General features: G+C 38.6%; 1 protein-coding gene across 4 annotated transcripts in view; it reads left to right on the top strand.

The window, feature by feature from the left end:
• HELZ (helicase with zinc finger) overlaps positions 1–8,645 on the top strand; it is a 158,978-nt gene extending 150,333 nt beyond the window's left edge. For 3 of the 4 annotated variants that reach the window (XM_060080430.1, XM_060080431.1, XM_060080428.1), the window contains 2 exons: positions 900–1,152; positions 5,140–8,645. In XM_060080430.1, the coding sequence (XP_059936413.1) occupies positions 900–1,152; positions 5,140–5,474 (588 nt within the window). In that variant the 3' untranslated portion in view covers positions 5,475–8,645. The remainder of the gene's footprint in view (positions 1–899; positions 1,153–5,139) is intronic. The other variant, XM_060080432.1, reaches the window with a different exon arrangement.
• The last annotated feature ends 7,052 nt before the right edge of the window (positions 8,646–15,697 follow it).

The following is a 15,697-nucleotide window of genomic DNA, read 5'->3' as shown; positions in this document are numbered from 1 at the left end:
AGCCCTGAGGGGCAGGCACTGTGGACAGTGAAGCCACATTTACAGATGAAGTGCCCAAGAGTCTAGGTCAGTTGCCCGGGTGATGCTGCCAGTAGAACTGAACACCTGACTGCTACTCCATACTGCCTTGCTCTTAGAACTGAGCCTGAGCATGGCCACAGCAATCGGGCCCGAGAACTTGGAGGGCACTTAAGTAGCGGTAAAAAATCATGAAATGCTGGCAAATACATTCTGTCGGAGGGTTAAAGAAATTTTGGTTGTGCAAGTGTAGGGAGGAGAAAAATGTTAATTGGGTTTCAAACATACGAAGGATTTGTTGAAGAATAATGAACATTCCGTTTCAGTCAAAGACTTTCTGAAGGAAGACGTGCAGAGAGGGCGATCAGGAGTACCTCTGTTGGGTGGGAGGAACCTTGTCTTACCATCAGGTCTAAGGAATGACAAACCGGGAGGTTGTGAAGGGCCCACGAGATGAGTCTTGAACGGACGAATGTGTTCAAGACGTGTGATTCAGTTGATTGTGACTGTAATTTCCCCATTTAATTTTGAGCAGATACGTGTCTTCATTCTTATTCTTGATCTAATGTTACCTAAAATGTGGATAGAACTTTAGAACTGAAGACAGGTAGTTCAGCCCCATACTTTACAGACAAGAAAACAGAGTCAGAAATTAGATGTGTGTTGTCATAGGAATACCTGCTAAGGGCCAGAACTGAGTTTTGACCCCAAGTCTCCTGACACCATGTCCACAGCTCAGACTGCTTTTGGGGGGTTTTGATAGTCACAGAAGAAACTGTTTTTGAGAATTTCTACTTAATAGAGTGAGATTGCTGTGTGCATAAGAGAGTGTGGGGTGTAAGTTTTCACTGATTTATGAACTGTCCTTTTTCTTTGTGTAGTATGAACCCAGAGGACCTGGTCGGCCCTTGTACCAAAGAAGAATCTCATCTAGCTCAGTCCAGCCTTGTTCTGAAGAAGTAAGCACTCCTCAAGACAGTCTTGCTCAGTGTAAAGAGCTTCAGGACCATAATAACCAATCTTCTTTCAACTTTTCCTCCCCGGAGTCCTGGGTAAACACCACCTCATCTACCCCCTATCAGAACATTCCGTGCAATGGATCCAGCAGGACAGCTCAGCCCAGAGAGTTGATAGGTAAGACAGGGTTGGGGGGTGCCACAATTGCAGTTTTAACTACTCAGCTCCTGGGTATTTATGGAGTTTTTCTTCTCCCATTCCTTCCATTCGCATTATTATCTTGGAACAATATTTAATGCTCATAGCTCGCAGGTGTGCTTCAGGATTAATTTAGGACTATATTGTTTCCATATTTATGGTCTGGAAGGTAAGTAGACCTACCCGTATTTGGGAGCTGATCATTTTGATCATTTTAACCTATGAATGCGTGAAAGAAGTAAGGGAACCTAAAATGTATTTCTAAATCAGATCACCTTTGCTTGGGAAAAGCTTGTTTTCTGGATTTTTGTGTTTTCTTCTTAGTTGGGGGTGGCAGTTGGTTAGGTCAATTTCAGTTTTCAAGGATTTATTATCAATAAAGTTGTTAACAGTTTGCTACACAATAGAGTTTGGCCGTAAGAGAAACCAGTAAAGTCTGACATTTTGAGATTTAGAAATCCAGTGTTTATTCCTTATATTCTAATGAACTGAGAAATCCAAGTCCAAAGAAGAAAAAAAAGAAGGCATAGGAAGGCCTTGGAATGGATATGGCTGTAAACCTGTGTGCTGGGAAGTCTGAAGTCTTCAGCCTTGAACGCGAGTGCACATTTATCTTTCCTTTGTTTCCCTCTTTTTTTATGTGGAATGTAAACAATGATACTGTTTGAGTTCTCTGATCTATATAGCCTTCTCTTTGTAGGCTGTAGTCATTGATCTTTGTGAACAAGTCTGTGATCGTCGGTGAATTTATGCCTTGATAGCATCAACCTTTGTATTTTAAATTAATTTTGTTCATCTTTAGAATGTGAATCCATTGTGCCTGTAACTGACCCATTTTGGAGTATGTGCCATATAAGCATATTTTTAGAACAATAGACATGGTAGGTCAAAAAGCATTAAAAAGGTATTGGTTTCTTTCCTGTCAAGAGACATGGTCATTTTAATCTTTAAACATTCATTAGTACCTTCTATGGATAAAGTGTTGTATTTTGCCTGGGATTGCTTTGTCATTTTAAAGGTCTAACAGAAATGCACTCATCATATTTGAGTTTCCTGAGAAACATCTAAATTACAAATAAGTGATGAAAATTTGTTACTTCTTAGTTGTTTTGTGTATTATAATGTATTTTAAAGACAACATCATTTCTCCTTTTTTTCTGCCTAAATTTTAAGATAGCTTTTGGCCGAAATCAGTAAAAATCTGATAAAGTTGAAATTTCCTGAGCAAGTGCCCGAAGCACATGTCATTTATGGTGTCTTCTCCACAAATATAAAATTATTATTTTCTTCATTGCTAGGAGACAAATACTAGTATTCTTTAGTTGAAAGTAACACTTAACTAAGTATTTAAAAATTAATTCAAAATCACTAATATCCTGAAGCACAACTTCTTGTCTGACAGTATGTATGCATGTATGTATGTATGTATTTCTTATTTTATTTTATTTTATTTTTTCATTTCATTTCATTTCATTTTTAGAGGAATGTAGCAATTGCCGGTGGTGAATCAGAAGGAAAATAATCACCACTTGGGAAACTTCTTTCTGAAGTTTGAGACTTATTTCTTGAGTTGAAGGAAACTGTTCATATTATATTGGTTTGGAATTTGAAAGAGGTCATGATATGGCCATATTTTCTCCACAATTACAAGCCTGAGAGCAAAGATCATGTCTCTGACCTTTTTGAACTTTGGATTTCCCATTTTGGTATTGATCACACTTGGTAAATGCCTGCCTGCTGAGTAAGGAGATCATGAAAATAGACCCTGTGCGATCGAGGGGGTGATCCAGTCTCACTGCAGGACCTCTGTGTGCACAGCGAGGGTGGGGTTTGTCTCTCCAACACATATGTGTTCGGGTTCTATTCTCTTCTCTTGGTGACAAGGCATACTTTATCAAGCATTTTCTTTTTATGCACAGATGAAAATTAAAGATTAGGTAGAGATATGTATTTTGAAAAAAGTCATTGGTTGCCAGATTAGTAAAATTCATAGTTTTAAAGAATAGTTTGTCTTACCAGGAGCATATATGGTAAATCAAATTGACAGAGATCTTACATTCATGATTAGATAAGCGTGTAGGCATTAGGCTAAACTGCCTCTAAAATATTATTTTGTAAGTATTTATTATTTACTTGAAAACATTCTAAACTCTAATTATATTGTCATGAAGATGAGAGTATGGGTAAATAAGACTTAGTAAAGTAAATAAAAATAGTAAGTTTTTGAACAGCTAGTAAAATGTTTATTTTGTATATTATATTAGGCAGTACAGGCCACTTTTATATTGAAGTGTTTGTTAAACTAATGCTCTTAAAAACAATTGTTTCATTCACAAAATCAGTGACATTTAGACAGAAAAGGTGGTAAACGTTCCAGAAAGCTGTTAAATGGCTTAAAATAATTTTGAACAATTTTGTGAATTTTTAAAGTTTTAAAATAATAATTTGAAATTAGCATATTGAATCAATGAAATACTAAAACTAAAAAATGAACTATTTTTCTCCTTAACTTTCCACAAATAGGTAATAAACACAAGGAAAAATGTCCATAAATATCAGTAATCAAAGACATGCAAAGTAAAACTACAAGATAATTATTTATTTATAAAATAAGCTAAAGTTAAAAAAATAGTAACACTAGTGTTGTGATGTAGTAGGGAAATGAGCAAGCATTGTTGGTTGAGTATAAATGGGCAGTATTTTCCTGCAGGGAAGCTTGGCCATAGTTAATCCAAAACTTTCACTGTGTATATACTATATGACCCAGCCATTGTACCTCTAGGGATTTATCCTAAGGGAGCAGTCGTGAATATTTAGGAATATTTATCTATAATAACATTTATCACAGTGTAGAAAAGTGAAAAATTGACTATTATCCATATTTCTAAAAATGAGAGATTACTTTAAAAAGTTATGAAATATCTGCATTATATTACATCCTTAGGGAAAAATGCACCAGCAAGTTAAGGCTTATTAGCTCTGGTATTTGGAAATATGAATGACTTATTTTCTTCTTTGGCCTTTGTGTAATTTCCAAGTTATCCTCAATGAATACGTATTATGATTTTAATCCAATCTAATGTTAGTTAAACTTTTAAAAGATTGAAAGCAAAAGCAATGTTTAAAATAAGTTATGGGGCTTCCCTGGTGGTGCAGTGGTTGAGGGTCCGCCTGCCGATGCAGGGGACACGGGTTCGTGCCCTGGTCCGGGAAGATCCCACATGCCGCGGAGCGGCTGGGCCCGTGAGCCATGGCCGCTGAGCCTGCGCGTCCGGAGCCTGTGCTCCACAATGGGAGAGGCCACAACAGTGAGAGGCCCACGTACTGCAAAAAATAATAATAAATAAATTAAATAAGTTATGATTTAGGGGGCCATAAAATTAGTTAGTAATAGTGGAGTCGAATATTAAAGGACCTTGGAATTCGGCAGATGATAGGAAATGTGAAGTAAAGTCTACAGCAGTTTTCCCCACCTTATTCCATGTTTACTTACATATTATAAGAAAAGGTCGTGTTTTTAAGAAACAGAATCTAGGTGCTGCTGTTTCTTAGGTTAATAATAGAAGCTGTTTTAACCCGAAGTCTGCATATAGAGCTCATTTTTATTTAAGAAAGAACCTGTTTGTTCCCATTTTCAAACTGTGAGCAGTTAATATAATAAATAGCAAAGTGTGCAATTGTACAAGTTAGTTTTTTGAAGCAAACCTTCAGACTTGACCTTTAGTTTTTATATGTTTAGTTATCGCAGTTCACACAGTTAATTCTTCTTCAAGTGTTTATGAGATGGAGAAGTTCAGTTAGATGTGTTGTGATTGCAGAGTGTTGTGGCAGAAGTTGTCTGTCCTTGTGGCTCTCCTGTCGCTGAGTTCCTGGAGATGAGAACCAGCTGTGACACACTGAGCTAGTGAGATGCCTGAGTGTCGCTGGGCTTGCCCTTAAATCGATGCTACTCTTCTCTGCTTCTAGCTCCGCCCAAGACCGTCAAACCCCCTGAGGATCATCTGAAGCCTGAAAACCTCGAGGGGTCCAGTTCCTTCAATTACAGTGTCCTGCAGCATCTCGGCCAGTTCCCCCCACTCATGCCCAACAAGCAGATCGCGGAGTCGGCCAACAGCAGCAGCCAGCAGAGCTGTGGAGGCAGCAAGCCCGCCATGTCATATGCCAGCGCTCTGCGGGCTCCGCCCAAGCCCAGGCCCCCGCCGGAGCAGGCCAAGAAGAGCAGCGACCCTCTGTCTCTGTTCCAGGAACTCAGCCTGGGGAGCTCATCGGGCAGCAATGGCTTTTACTCCTATTTTAAATAATCACTTTTTTTTCCTCCAGGGAGAGTGTTTTCATTTCTGTTTGTATCAGTAGAATTAAGATAGCTGGACTTCACCTATAGATGCACAGTTCCCTTTGTTTTAATATTAAGTATGTTCTCAGTTGCTTTGCTGCTAGACTTGCAACTAATTTTTTTTACAGTATATTCCATTATTTTGCATTTTTGACATGAGTCGGAATTTTGACAGCTTTTATGTGGAATAAAAAATATTTTTAAATTTGTGTATTGTTACATATGTTTGCATCAAGCTAGCAGCTAAGAGGTTAATTGTGCAACTATTAAAAAAGGAGAAAAAAAGTTTGTCTAAAATGTATTTAAAAAGAAAAAAAAATTGTAAGTAGCATTTACATTTATTCAGTAATATTACCATACGCTGGGTTTCTGTACCAGAAATGGCCAGTTGATGTACAAATGTATGTTATTTTTGCTTAAATTCATTGAAAATTTTTTAAAATAAAAGGGGGCAGCATCTTCTAAATACTTTAAGTTTTATCAGCTTTTTTTGGTGACAAGATGCTGCATTCTAAAACTTTTATAGTTTTAGACTATGTATGATGTGCTGTTGTAATCTCCATCCACTGTAGGATAGAGTTAAAGGCATTCTTTGCAGGTGTATTTCATATGCCACTGTTTTTTGTAACATGAAAAAAACAGTGGCATACTTAATTATTTTTTGGACAAGCTACACTTTAAGCTTGTTTTTAATGTTAATTTGATAGTGTGTGTTTTTTTTTTAAACAAATCATGAAGCTGAAAAATTTTTAGGATTGTTGGTGCTTAGTAGACTTGATAACTATTTTAAAAATGCGTGAATTTAGTAAAATCTTCTTTTCCTCACTATGCATGTGTAAACGTTCGTAATCTGGCTTCCCCCCTCTCCAGTGGTATAAAGAGTTGTGCCGCTTTAAGGTTTTTTTCCCCTCCAGTAAAAATTTTGGTACCTTTATTTGATGTTTACATTAAAATGTGACATTATACATGGCAATTCAAATATTTTGCTAACTGTTTTGTTTGAGGAACATCATTAAAGAAGAAAGATAATGTTTGTCAAAGATGTATCAAAATTCATCAAAATCTGGGGCAAGAAGCTACCCTTGTTTTCATGTCTTTTGATTCTTCTAAAAGAACCCCACTGAACTTGTACAAAAATATAAAATTTAAACAGCTATCTTAAATATCCTACAGTCTAAACATTGTTTTGAACGAACTTTGGTAAAATCCAAAGAAAAATGTTTACCCTCTTAAAACTTGTGGTCTTGTAACACTTTTGAAGCGATGCATGTCCATATTGTTTTCCTGATCTAGTAGTACTACTTTTATACTTCAGAGATATCTTGAAACTACAATGTAACCTTTAAAAAAACCATAAAATAATAAGGTAAGGTTGGGAAACACTGCAAATCCTGAACGGATCCTGATGATCCGTTCAAAAATCGTTTTCTTTCGGAAGACTGCCTTTGAATAGGCCATCCTCTATTCACGGTCCATTTTTAACGCAGAGTTGAAAAGTGGAGGGCAAAGAAAAGCGTCTACGCCGGGAGTTCAGTTGGTGTTGGCCAGCAATAGTCCCCTGTAAGCCTCAGACAGTTTGGGAGAAGAGAGTGCCTTTAGTTAAAGGCTGTCAAGCTGCAGGACAAATGAAGAGAACCTCTTTTTTATTCAGTTCTGTCTTTCTGCCCAGAGTGCAGTTCACTTCTCTGTGGCTTCACGTTACAGGCTGCAGGTCTCTGTGTAAGGCGGCAGATGTAGACATGTAGACTGCAGACGTGTTAATGGTTAGTATAAATCACAGTTGGAAAACGGAGCCAGCAAGTTACAACACCTCGTTTTCTCTGTAAGATGTCAGATCACCACATTTAGTGATGTCAGATTTTACTCAACATAGTCACAAGAAAAGAAGAAAAAGTTTTGTCATATAGCTGTGTATTTCTAACTCTGTGACAAAACTCAAGATACAGCCCAAATGAAAATGAGATCCCCCTGATGTGAGGATGTCGATGAAAAATAATGTTCTTGTCAGTGATGATTCTCCTCCCCCCAAAATATACAGGACTGCGACACAAGCCAGGTAAATGGTCGAAAGCATGCTGATCTTACAAAGACAGAACTATCCCATCAGGGCTGTCAGTTAGCCCCTTGTCATAAAGTAATTGCCTAATCATCTATTTTCCATACTTGAACCTTTAAAAAATACCAGTTTTAAAATTATTTCTATTTAAATGTGCCCACCCTACCACCCTTATATATTGATGGAAGCTTTGCATAAGGAAGCTGTTACATTGTTGTGACTTTGCTGTTCTAAGCGGTTATTTCTAAAAAACTAAAAGTAATAGCTACTTCTTAGTCCACTGCTCTGCTGAGAATGTCTGAGTGTTCCTCACTTCCTTATTGTTTCTACAGCCAGTCAAGGATTCGAATGTTTCCATCTCAGCTTTACTTAATGCCGTCTTTCCAACTGTGCTTTAAATGTCATGTATACATAATAATATCTTGTAACGGTTTTGAGAAAGTCTTACTGCAAGAATCATTGCAAGTTTCCATTGAAATGAGGCGTGGCTTCTGAGTACCGTTCATCCTGTTGGATATTACTTGAGTAGTGTTAGCAAGTGCCCACGAATCAGACTTAAAAAACAACTTACAGTCGGCCCTCCGTATCTGCGGGTTCCATGCCCACCGATTCAGCAAATCATGGATCAAAGATATTAAAAACAAAAAAAAATTCCAGAAAGTTCCAAAAAGGAGAGCTTGAATTTGCCCTGCGCTGGCAACCATTTGCATAACATTTATATTGAATTAGGTATCATAAGTAATCTAGAGATGATTTAAAGTATATGGGAGGATGTGTGAAAGTTATATGCAAATGCTACACCATTTTATATAAGGGACTTGAGCATCCTCGGGTTTTGGTAGTCCTGGGGGTCCTGGAACAGACCCCCTGCAGACACTGAGGGGCGACTATGTTTTATATACTAGGTCCAACCTTAGAGTTCAGGTGGAACTTTTTTTTTTTAAGCTTGATGTAAGCTCTGGGATAATACCAAGTATTACCAACTTCCTTTTCTTCCAAAACAGATTTCTTCTAAGTGAGGTTAGTTGTTCACATGTCTTTCTACTTCTTTGTTCTTTGTATCACTCTGAAGTTTCCTTTTTCTTGCCAGAACTATTTTTTATTCATTTTACTTTTTAATTTCAGTGCTACTGAGATTTTCTTTTTTTACCTTAAAGAAATTCTTTTGGGTGATAGAATTTGTAGAGTTTTCATGCTGAATTTTTTTTCCCTATCTAAAAATGAATTTCTGTTAAGATCTAAATGAGCCTCATTCAGTGTAACATGGATATTTTCTGGTGGGTTTTTCAAAGGGGTTTTGGTTGCCATTTGGCATGTGCTTTGCCAAATTGTTATAGCAGAGCTTTGTTTTTGAAAAATCAGCATTTAATTATTGACCATTTAAACAACGTGACTTTCATTTTCCTTTCCTCAGACAGATATGCTTTCTCTCCAGGTCATTTTGTATGTGTGAAATAATAAACTGCTTTGTGTGGTTTTTTTCATCAGAGATTCTAGAACAAGTTTGAGTTTGGTGTGAACATCAATTGGTCTTTTCAGTTCAAAGAACTGCAGAATAAGTAAAATAATCAGAATTCCCACTGAATAAGCATTACCTAATTAAACATAGCGATCTCCAAGACCTATTTGTGAAAATAGTTTCCTTTTTTATGGTGGCATTGAAATTGCTGAGAAAGTAACTGAATTCCCTAACTTGAGATAATTAAGATACAGTGTTATCTTGCTCTGGTATAGTCGATCTTACATGTTTAATATTTTCCACATATATACATTTCAAGAGCAGAGCTATAAACATATAGGAATGTATCCCTAGCGACCTGCGCTGGAGAGAGTCACCTTGCCTAAGAGCCAGCGTGTGAAAACCAATTTCAAGTTAAATTTCAGATTTCAGCTATTGTTATTAAGAAAATTAAATTTACTGAAATCGCCATTTTAAGAAGAGACACCTGTTATCCTTAGATAGAATTGTTTCCTACTGGAGTTGTTTTTAAAAAGAGAACCCAGAAAAAGCCTATAAAAATACAAGATTAAAACTTTAAATGTATTGCAAGATACAAATTGCTACCTTAAATGTTACTTAGGCGCTCTGGTTTTTCTTCTATCTCCACAAAGGTAGTACTTTGTCTTTTATGATTTACCAGACGTTGTTTCTTGCGAACCATCCCTTTAACTCTTGAGAAACCCTCCATTTCTGCCACCACCCTTATGTGCGCTCCTAAATCTCAAAGGATATGTCTTAATGGATCTGATTGTTCACTCCGCTTTTTGCCACCTGACCCACACACTATTGAGCAATTAGAAATAACGGATACTGTTCTAACCATGATTTCTTGTTCAGAATATCAGCTAGTGATGTCCGCCACATAAAGGTAACAGGAAAAGGTGGCATGTTAGTCTTCAGAGTGCTCATTATATTAGGTTTCTCGAGTTCTCCATCTCCTTGGGGTTGGATATTTATTTGCTGAGGTTTCACTGTAAAGCTGCTAAATTCACACTACTTTCATACCTGTTTAATTAGAAATTTCAAGACCATTGGTATAAGGAGTGAATCAATCTTGCTGACATTTAACATTCTCTTAAAGCACATTCAGGAAGTGGCATTGTTATTACTTTAAATTAGAATATGAGATTAAACCGATCACAAAAAATTTTAATGTAACATTTAAATTTTTTGAAATGTTTGAAAATATCTACTTTGGAATAAACTTTAAGGAAACAGTCACAGGAGCTTCTAGATTTTTTTGAAGGGTGGTACCTAACAGAAAAGAATATAGGCTTAGTAATGTGAACTGTGGTTAAATCCTAAACCCAGTTATACAGTATTAGTCTAAAGCTTCTAAAACTGGAGTGTTAAGAAAACCCAGAGACATTCATGTACTTACAGTTTCAGTAATGTATTAGACCAGACTTTATTTGCAATTTGTTCAACAGAGAGATTTTATTTTGATACGAATATTAAGCATAAAGCATAGTAAGTTTTATATAATTCTATAAGTTCATTAAACAATATTACGGAATTTTCATTATATTCTTCGGGAGTCTTTTTAGCTGTTTCTACATCTCATATATGAGGTGTCTTCTGTGTTTTATTTTGCATACTAGCATGTGACTGCCTGCCTTAGAACTGTGTATAGGAGGGGAAACCAATATTACTGAAAATTTTTGTTTTGATGTTTTGAAATAAATTTCATCATTAGTTTTTTTTTTTTTTTTTTTTTTTATGTTTGAGCAGTTGAGGGGAAGGGGCAAATTCCATAGGTTTCAACACAGAATAGAAGGAGTATCTGTTTACAAATATGTCCTGTTTTAAGATATGCAAATTTTGAGCAGGATAGAGCTAGTGGATCTCGAACTTTAGCCAGCGTCAGAATTACCTGGAGGCCTTGTTAAAATACAGGCTGCTGGACCTGCCCCACAGTTTCTGATTCCAGTCTGGAGCCTGATCATCTGCATTTACAACAAGTTCCCAGGCAACACTGATGCTGCTGGTCCAGGTACCACACTTTGAGAACCACGGGTCTAGAGGAAGTCTGAGGGTGTTTTCAGTCATGCATTTATTTACTCAGTGTACAAAACTGATCTCTTGAGACATTTTTATAATTCTGATGCCGCGACGGGGACATTCATGGAGAAAGACCTCCGTGGAGTGCCGGGCCCTTTGGGGGGCGGCTACCACCACCACCACCACCCCCGCCCCTCAGTGCTCACCCCGTGACGGGGCCGGAGCTCTCGCATTTGTAGGGTGAGTTTGGTTTTGTGTACACTGCAGCCTGGGCTTTGGTCTGGAAGCTGTGCATTTGTTTGGAGCGCTTAGAGTCAAACTCGACGCTCCATACACGCGGAGATGAGGATTGTGGAAGGAAGCCATCTGACTGTCACGAGAATGCACTTTGCGTTTATCGAGGCCCTAGGTACCGGAGGCCCCGTCCTAAGATGGCAGTGACCTGACGCATGGAAAACGATAGATAATCCCCAAATGATGTAGTCGTAGTTTTTATGTTTTGGGGGATGAGGGAGGTGAGGGCAAAGGATTTGCTTTTCAAATTATGTGTTTCTCAGGTTAACAAAGTTATTTTGGATTCTCTGCCATGCCGGTAGGTGTTAGGGGAGCCTGAATTGTTGTATATGGTGGAAAATTGATAATTGTCTCTGATTACTTTGCTACCTTTAAAAAAACCTATATATGTTTGCAAAAAAAGTCTAGAGGAATCTACCACCTACACAGCATGAGTTATTCATAAACCATAGGAGCACATGTATGAGCAAGTTATTTTTGAGAAAGAAACTGCCTACAGTATAATAAACCTACAGGTCTTTGGATATTTTAAAATTCGCGTGCTATTGTTGTTAATATTCCCCCTGGAGTGCAGCTTGAGGGGTATTGGTCTCTGCCTCTGGTTTTTTGTTTGGCTTTGAATTTACCGAGACATTTCGAAAGAGAAGAAATTATTTTTAAGGTAATAGATTATAGAATGACTTAGATGTAGACCGTATGATAAGCATCATAGAACACACAGCTTTGGAATTCTTGAAACAGTACTTCCTCCTTGAAAGGCAAGGTAACCTTTGGTGGGGTTGTTTGTATGTTCAGCACAGGTTCCTTTATCCAATTCCCACTCATAGGGAGGCTCAGTTTATTTATTCTTTGCACGATGCCTTGGATGTGAAGACCTCTCTGTCTTTCAGCTAGTCAGAGGGCTCTTTGGTCCAGGATGAAGTCCTGACATGTCAGTTACACCTGAACGTTTCTCAGCCTGCCCCCCCACCCCATACAGAGCAAGAGTCTTGGATTTTTACATATCCAGACCATGCCTACTTCCTATAAACCCGTGTTATGACATTGTACTGTATCCGCTTTCTGTGCCAGTCATCCCACCTGATTCTTTGAAACCCATGAAGGTACTGGTTAAGTGTAGTAGTTGTATCCTAGGTAACTCCAGTGATTAAAATACCTCTCCTCTCAATTATAAAGGTAATGGGTTTTGCATCTTATTAAAGGGTTCTGTCATTAGTGATACAGGTTTTGTTTTTGTTTTTGTTTTTTTAATGCTTCAAGAATACAGTTCTTATCTAAACTTGTTCAGCTAACTTCATACAATCACTTGGCAAATTTATACTGGGTCTTATTTTGGCAAGCCTTCCAAAGGAAGGTTACATAAAACTGAGATGATCAGTTTCCATCTCTTAAAAGTACCAGTTGTACAGCCATCTAATAATCATAATTTATGGCAAAATTATAACAAAATTATTATTTTTTTCTTTGCAGTTAATGATACCTCATCTGAGAGTTCTAATACCTAAAGAGTTTATGCTTAAAAGTAAAAATGACTTTGTACCATAAAATAACCCCAAAGCCACTCTCTAGGGTTTTTATTTTCTTCCTTTTTTGTCATTTTCTTTTTTAACTTAGTTTTAGAATTACTTCAGTCGCTTTGGTTCCTTAGAACAAGTTCTCAGTTTGGAGGTCTATAATTCCTACGTTGTGATCATTGTCTCAGTGAAGTTCTTTTGTTTTAAAAGATTCATGGTAACACAAAATGTATTTTACTGCTACAACTAAAATGTATTTATAATAAAATGCCTTTTTAATAATTTGGAGATCTGTTTGTTATGTGTGAACCACAATCCTCTGCTTCCTTTTAAGAGCAAAGGTCTGACAGAAGTTAAGCACAGCACTTTGATTTTATTCATGATATTAATCAGTAAAACCAGCTAAAGTAACAGAGCTCAACATTCATTTGTAAAATTGTGACTCTATAGTTTCCAGAAGTTTGCAACTTTACTTGTATCTCTGAACTTCAGCAGAAGCAAAGGCCTAAAGGCTTCAAGTGTTACCTGAAAGTTTAAAGATCATCAGTGATCAGTGAGAAAATGAGCCCTTTTCAAATTGTCATTCAACGTGGTTCTTAGGAATTAAAAATAGTGATCATGAATTGGTCTCAACAAGTCCCTTGTTGATGCTGGGCTTGTGGAGCCCAGAATTCATTTCAGAACTTGTAAACCTACTTGGTATCAGTATATTATGAAGGTATAATAATAACACACTTCACAGGGGTGCATGGCATGCATTGCTCCCTCCCCACCCCTGCCCCTCCCCTCCAGATGCCGGCTGTGCAGAAAATTGCCCTGAGTCAGGGTCTTATTTTTGTTGGGGAAATAATTCTTTGCATCTGCCATGATACGATTTTGAGAAGCATTAGCAGGCCAAAGGATGCTTTGTGTGCCCTGGCTCTTTTATTTTTAACACCCCATTAATGTGGCACCATAAATCTAACTTGAATATTCTGTGCTTCAAGTGTGCAAATGTAAGAAGATAGGGCAGTCAGCCTTTCATAAGGACAATTTCTAATTCTTACTCATTGCAGTGAATCCGTTTTTAAGCTAGGTATCTTGCTTTGTTTGACTTGATCTGATACAACATAAATCATCTCTGGATTTTGGAAAGAAACACACTTCTTTACAGATAAATCAAATGGCTTTGGAAGACTCCCTGGGCTGCCATCTGCTCGACAGGAAGTAAACGAAGCCCCATCATCAGTGGGAAAATGCAAATAAGAGACTGTCTCAGGTGTTAATTCCTATGCATTATTTGAAGCCTTTGAAGCGTTTTTCTGAGAATGATATTAGTGTGAAAGTTATTGGGAAAATGTAATTTCATCAAAACTGCAAAGCGAGGACTGTATGGAGTGCAGGTCAAGCGTGAGAATGGAAAGTTGGCCTCGTGGAGGGGGTGGTGGAATGGAGACTTGCTTGCACTCAGCTTGGTTAAACTGGAACATTCTGATGCCGCTGTGGTATTGGGGCTGAAGAGCCCTGGGTCTGTAATGGGCTCTGCCACTTGATTCACACAGTGGTACTGTCCTAACGAACCACTTCCCAAATGGATGGAAATCCTCTCTTCGGACGTGAAGACCCCATCTTGATTGCATAGCCTCAGTTCCAGCTCATCCTAACAACTGCAGCCCGAGTTACCTTTCTGAAACGGATCCAATGGTGCCACTCTTCCTGAGAAGCCCTCGGTGGTTGCCCATCGCACCCTGAATTTCTTAGCTGCACTTTGGAGACACCCCCGTGTCTTACTCCTGAGCACTGCACACAGTCCCCTAAATCAGACAGCTTGCCATTCCTCGCCTGGATGAACCCTTGACCTTCTTGCTTCTCTACTTTGTTTGGAGCACTCCCTTCAGCGCTCAGACCCCCCCAGGTCTACTTTGGGGAGCGTTAGTTATTATTCAAGACTCTGTAAATTCCACCTCCCATACTCCCCAGTTCCACCTCCCATACTCCCCAGTTGGAATTAGTTCCCTTATCCTCTGTGCCTCCTTAATGGGCTTATATCTATGTTATCACAGTTTTTATATTAGAGTTAGGAGCTTGTGAGTTTCTGGGTGACAGAGATCTTGTCCTAAGACCCCAAAACCTACAGTACTGACTGTAGTTTTTACAGAGCAGGCCCTCGAATGCCTGCTGAACTGGCTCAGAGGGTTTGATTGAGAGAAGAACTTCAGGACACTCCCCCCTCCCCATGCCCTTTGCCACTGTGGTGTGGCCAGATGATAACCGTGGGCAGGGGTGATGGCCTGGGGTGCAGGAGTGAGCTGTCCTGTGCAGTCACATCCCCGCCTACTCCGCTCTGCTCTCTGAGCGATGACAAAGCATTGGCATTCACCAGGTATCACTGTTAGAAGCCTTGGTTTGACAACTTCACCATGGTTACGTCAGTTTTGGTGGATGCTGCCTACTTTAGTGTATCCCCGTCTGTAGGCATATTCCTACATGCAAACTTCTGGGAAAGTGATGAAATTCCCCTTTGTCTGAACCTCTGGTTGATTTTACATCCACAGAGGGAGATAAATAGATTGGAGAGGAGCTGCAGTTGCAAAGTCTGTGGTATCTCCCCATTCTTAGCTCATTAAAACAGACGCTCTGCAAATTGATTTGAACCATCGGCTCGGGAAACTGCACGGCTAATTCCTGAGAAGAAAGGGCGCTAGTTAGACGATGGGGTGAACCATCTGAGAGCTCTGGAAAGTGGGCGTGGCTCCCACTCTGGGCTCCCCTGCAGAGGGAAACAGAGGAGAATGTGGTTCAGTGCCCTTTGCTCACTAATTGAACAGAAATGTAATCGGAGGCCT

The sequence above is a fragment of the Mesoplodon densirostris genome, chromosome 18 (assembly GCF_025265405.1).
Source record: "Mesoplodon densirostris isolate mMesDen1 chromosome 18, mMesDen1 primary haplotype, whole genome shotgun sequence".
NCBI classification, from domain to species: domain Eukaryota; kingdom Metazoa; phylum Chordata; class Mammalia; order Artiodactyla; family Ziphiidae; genus Mesoplodon; species Mesoplodon densirostris.
Note: the sequence above shows the minus strand (reverse complement) of the source record. Positions and strands in the feature narration are given on the sequence as shown.